We start from the raw sequence: 3,036 nt of genomic DNA on the forward strand, positions 1-3,036 counted from the left end.
TTCTTTGTTCTTGTTGGCCTTCGTTCTTGTTGATATGAGTTGTGGCTGTTGTCACTTGTCGTTGATGTTAGCCGTGGCTGTTGTCAGTTCTTAGCTCTTGAAATAAAAGGTGTGTGTGTTCTCAGCTCACTGTGCTTGAGCCCAGTTCCGTGTCTCCTGGGTGAGGCCAGGACTGGCCTGGCCGGCACCTGCAAAACGAGGCTGCGGGCAGTCGAGTCGGGCACCAAGGGGAGGCTGAGGCTGGGTCTAGAGCTGCTGCAGTTGCCGGGCCTGTGGAAGAGCAAGGGCCACTCTTCGGGCACACTGGGGGCTGAGCAAGGTGGGGGCTTTTCTGTGCACTGCATCTTTATCGGGCGCTTGTGTTGCAGCCACTGCCTAGTGCCATTTTCCTTGGACACGGGCCGTCCTTTAAAGCTGCCCCAGGTGCTGCTGCAGCCTGGATTGAGCGCTGGAGTCCAGTCCTGGCCGGGCACTGGCTAAGACCCCAGCTGAATTGTGGCCAGAGTGGTCCAGCGCGGGTTTTTGAGGGTGCAGAAGGTTTTGCGGATTTTTATGTATTTTTCATGGGTTTTCTTTTAAATCTTTTGATGGCTGTGGGGCCCGGGCCAGGACTGGGCTCCACAAGTGGCTCTTGCTGGGGCGGGCCTGTTGGAGCAGAGCCAGAGGAGGGCACAGGAACGATGTGAGGTCTGGAACCCCCAGCAGAGAAACCCCTGCGCCAGAGACAGAGCTGAGCAGACCCGAGATGTAGCGAGGATGATACAGCAGGTTCAGGTTAAACTACTTTTGATATTACTAGAAACTTTTTGAACTGATTCTCTAGTTTTACTAAGGTCCTTTTTTATATAGAAAGCCTCTTCATGGAGTATCATTCAAAAGCCATTACCAGAAGTTTCAGAAGAAATTTATAAAGCGTAAAAATTGTGGTCCATTTATTGTAGTTTTGTGTTAAGGGTCGAGGGACCGAGGTAATAATAATTTTAATAACTCCTCGAATTACCTTAACGAATCCTTCTGTCCTATGATGGAGACAGAAAGGGTTTTAATAGGGGAAGGAAGAAATTCACACCTCGGTCTACATTCGGAAAAAACTGAAACAAACTTTTAATATACAATAAATCCACACATAACTATTCACTATTATATGCAGAACCCCAGAGAAGAGGAAAAAAAACCGAAAAAGAGAACTTAGATAACCAAAATCCTGTGGCAGTCTTGTTCAAGGTCAATCTCTGGGCAGGCAACCAACAGCGAAGATAAGGGTGATGCCTGGCCTTGGGCTTTGTGCAGCTGCGGTCCCAGGCGGAAAAAAAAGTGAAATTCTGTCCGCGGTGAAGGAGGGAAGGAGCGGGGAAGGAGCCCCCCGCTGTGCGAGCAGCCGATCAGCTAGAGAACTCCCTTCACGAAGCAACAGGAGGGAGTTCGAGTATTTCACCCGCTGTTCACACAAGACTCATGGGAGGAATAGCTCACAGTCTGTAGCTCTCAGGAGATCCGGGAGGTGCAGACCCTCGGGTCGCGGGCTAGTCGGGCCGAGCAGGCCTGGACGTCTGCCAGCAGGTCTGCGGCAGGCCACCTTCGCACAGCGAGTCCGGAAGGAGAGAGAGGACACTCCTCCGAGCTGCTGGGTTTTATAACCTTAACACATAACATTGCACCTGACTCTCTTAACCAATTAAATGCGGAATTATCATATTTGCATGGAATAATTCTATTTGTCCATTACCCAAAACAAGGAAGTTTCAGCTCAAACCAGGAAGTTTAGCTCAAACCGGGACATTTTGGAAACGAGTTTTGTTTTCACATGACTAGATGAATCATAACATTTTTTAGTTTAAGATGTATTTCTTTTCTCCTATACTGATTTTACCAAACATTTAGTGTAGCGTAATTTTCAGAGTTAGGGTTTTTTCCAGTCCGTCCCCTTTTTCAACTCCCTCTGCATAACAAAGTTTCCAAGAAATTCTTTGAACGTTTTTACATGCTATAAAGTCTATTTCCATATCGATCATTAAATCCTCCTAGGAAATTGTTTGCTGCTTGTACCTGAAGTTAGATTGTCTGTAACTCCTTGTCATCTATAATTTTTTAAAGGCCTATAATTTTCAATAGTTACACTTAATATCTAGTATTTTATCTTGGGCTATGCTCAGTGTACCACAATTTACTGACAATCTTATTTTTGAATGAAAATCAGACTTATACATACATTAAAAGAACGAATTCTATGGAAATAGAAGAATGAGAGGAAAATACTAGACAATGAGATTACTCTGACCTAGGTCCTTTTGTGCGTTCTGCAAAATTCCATATCTCTGTACAAATGAGACCTGTCTCATAGTGCAGGACAGCAGAAGGATCCAAAGCTTCCATAAAAATCTTTGAAAAACTTCTTGGAAGGCACTCCAAAAATGCAGTGAAGAATTTGCCACAGATACTCTGTGGGAAAACAACAGCCTGTTATGATGTGATTATTTGTGAAACCTTGCAAGCACGCACTCTTTGGCACACAACAATATGTAAATGCATTTTAATATGCTCTTCTGAATATTGGCATGCAGCGTTTACAGTCTTTATAAAAGGGAAATGATTTTATGGATTGAAGTATCCCTACCATTGTTAAGGGTCGAGGGACCAATTTACCTCGATTTACCTTAACGGAATCCCTCTGTCCTGATAGGAAGAGATTTAATAGGGAAAGGAAGAAATTCACACCTCAGTCTGCTCGGATAGCTGAAACAAACTTTAATATATATAATAAAGCCACACAACTGTATTCTATATGTATATGATTACAATCCAAAAGGGAAAGGAGAAGGGAGGAATGAAAAAGAAAAGGGAAAAAAAACCCCAAAGTACTGAATAGCAATGTTTATAAACAATCTGTGCTTTCCAAGGCCGAAGCTCTAGCCAGCTTTCTGGGCAGGCGGCCAAGTCACGAGATAAGAGTGAAACAAAACTTTGGTTCCCTCTGGCAGAGTTAAATTCCTCTCGCGCTGGGGGGAGCGGGCCACGGGCACCCTCTGGGCAGCTGCT

General features: G+C 44.9%; 1 protein-coding gene across 1 annotated transcript in view; it reads left to right on the plus strand.

Annotated features, from left to right (window-relative positions):
• The window catches only part of LOC104493513, a 6,575-nt gene extending 6,095 nt beyond the window's left edge, over positions 1 to 480 (plus strand). The window contains exon 8 of the mRNA XM_010136210.1: positions 126 to 480. Coding sequence (XP_010134512.1) covers positions 126 to 480 — 355 coding nt within the window. The remainder of the gene's footprint in view (positions 1 to 125) is intronic.
• Positions 481 to 3,036: the final 2,556 nt, after the last annotated feature.

This window comes from Buceros rhinoceros, unplaced genomic scaffold, assembly GCF_000710305.1.
Source record: "Buceros rhinoceros silvestris isolate BGI_N320 unplaced genomic scaffold, ASM71030v1 scaffold235, whole genome shotgun sequence".
NCBI lineage: Eukaryota > Metazoa > Chordata > Aves > Bucerotiformes > Bucerotidae > Buceros > Buceros rhinoceros.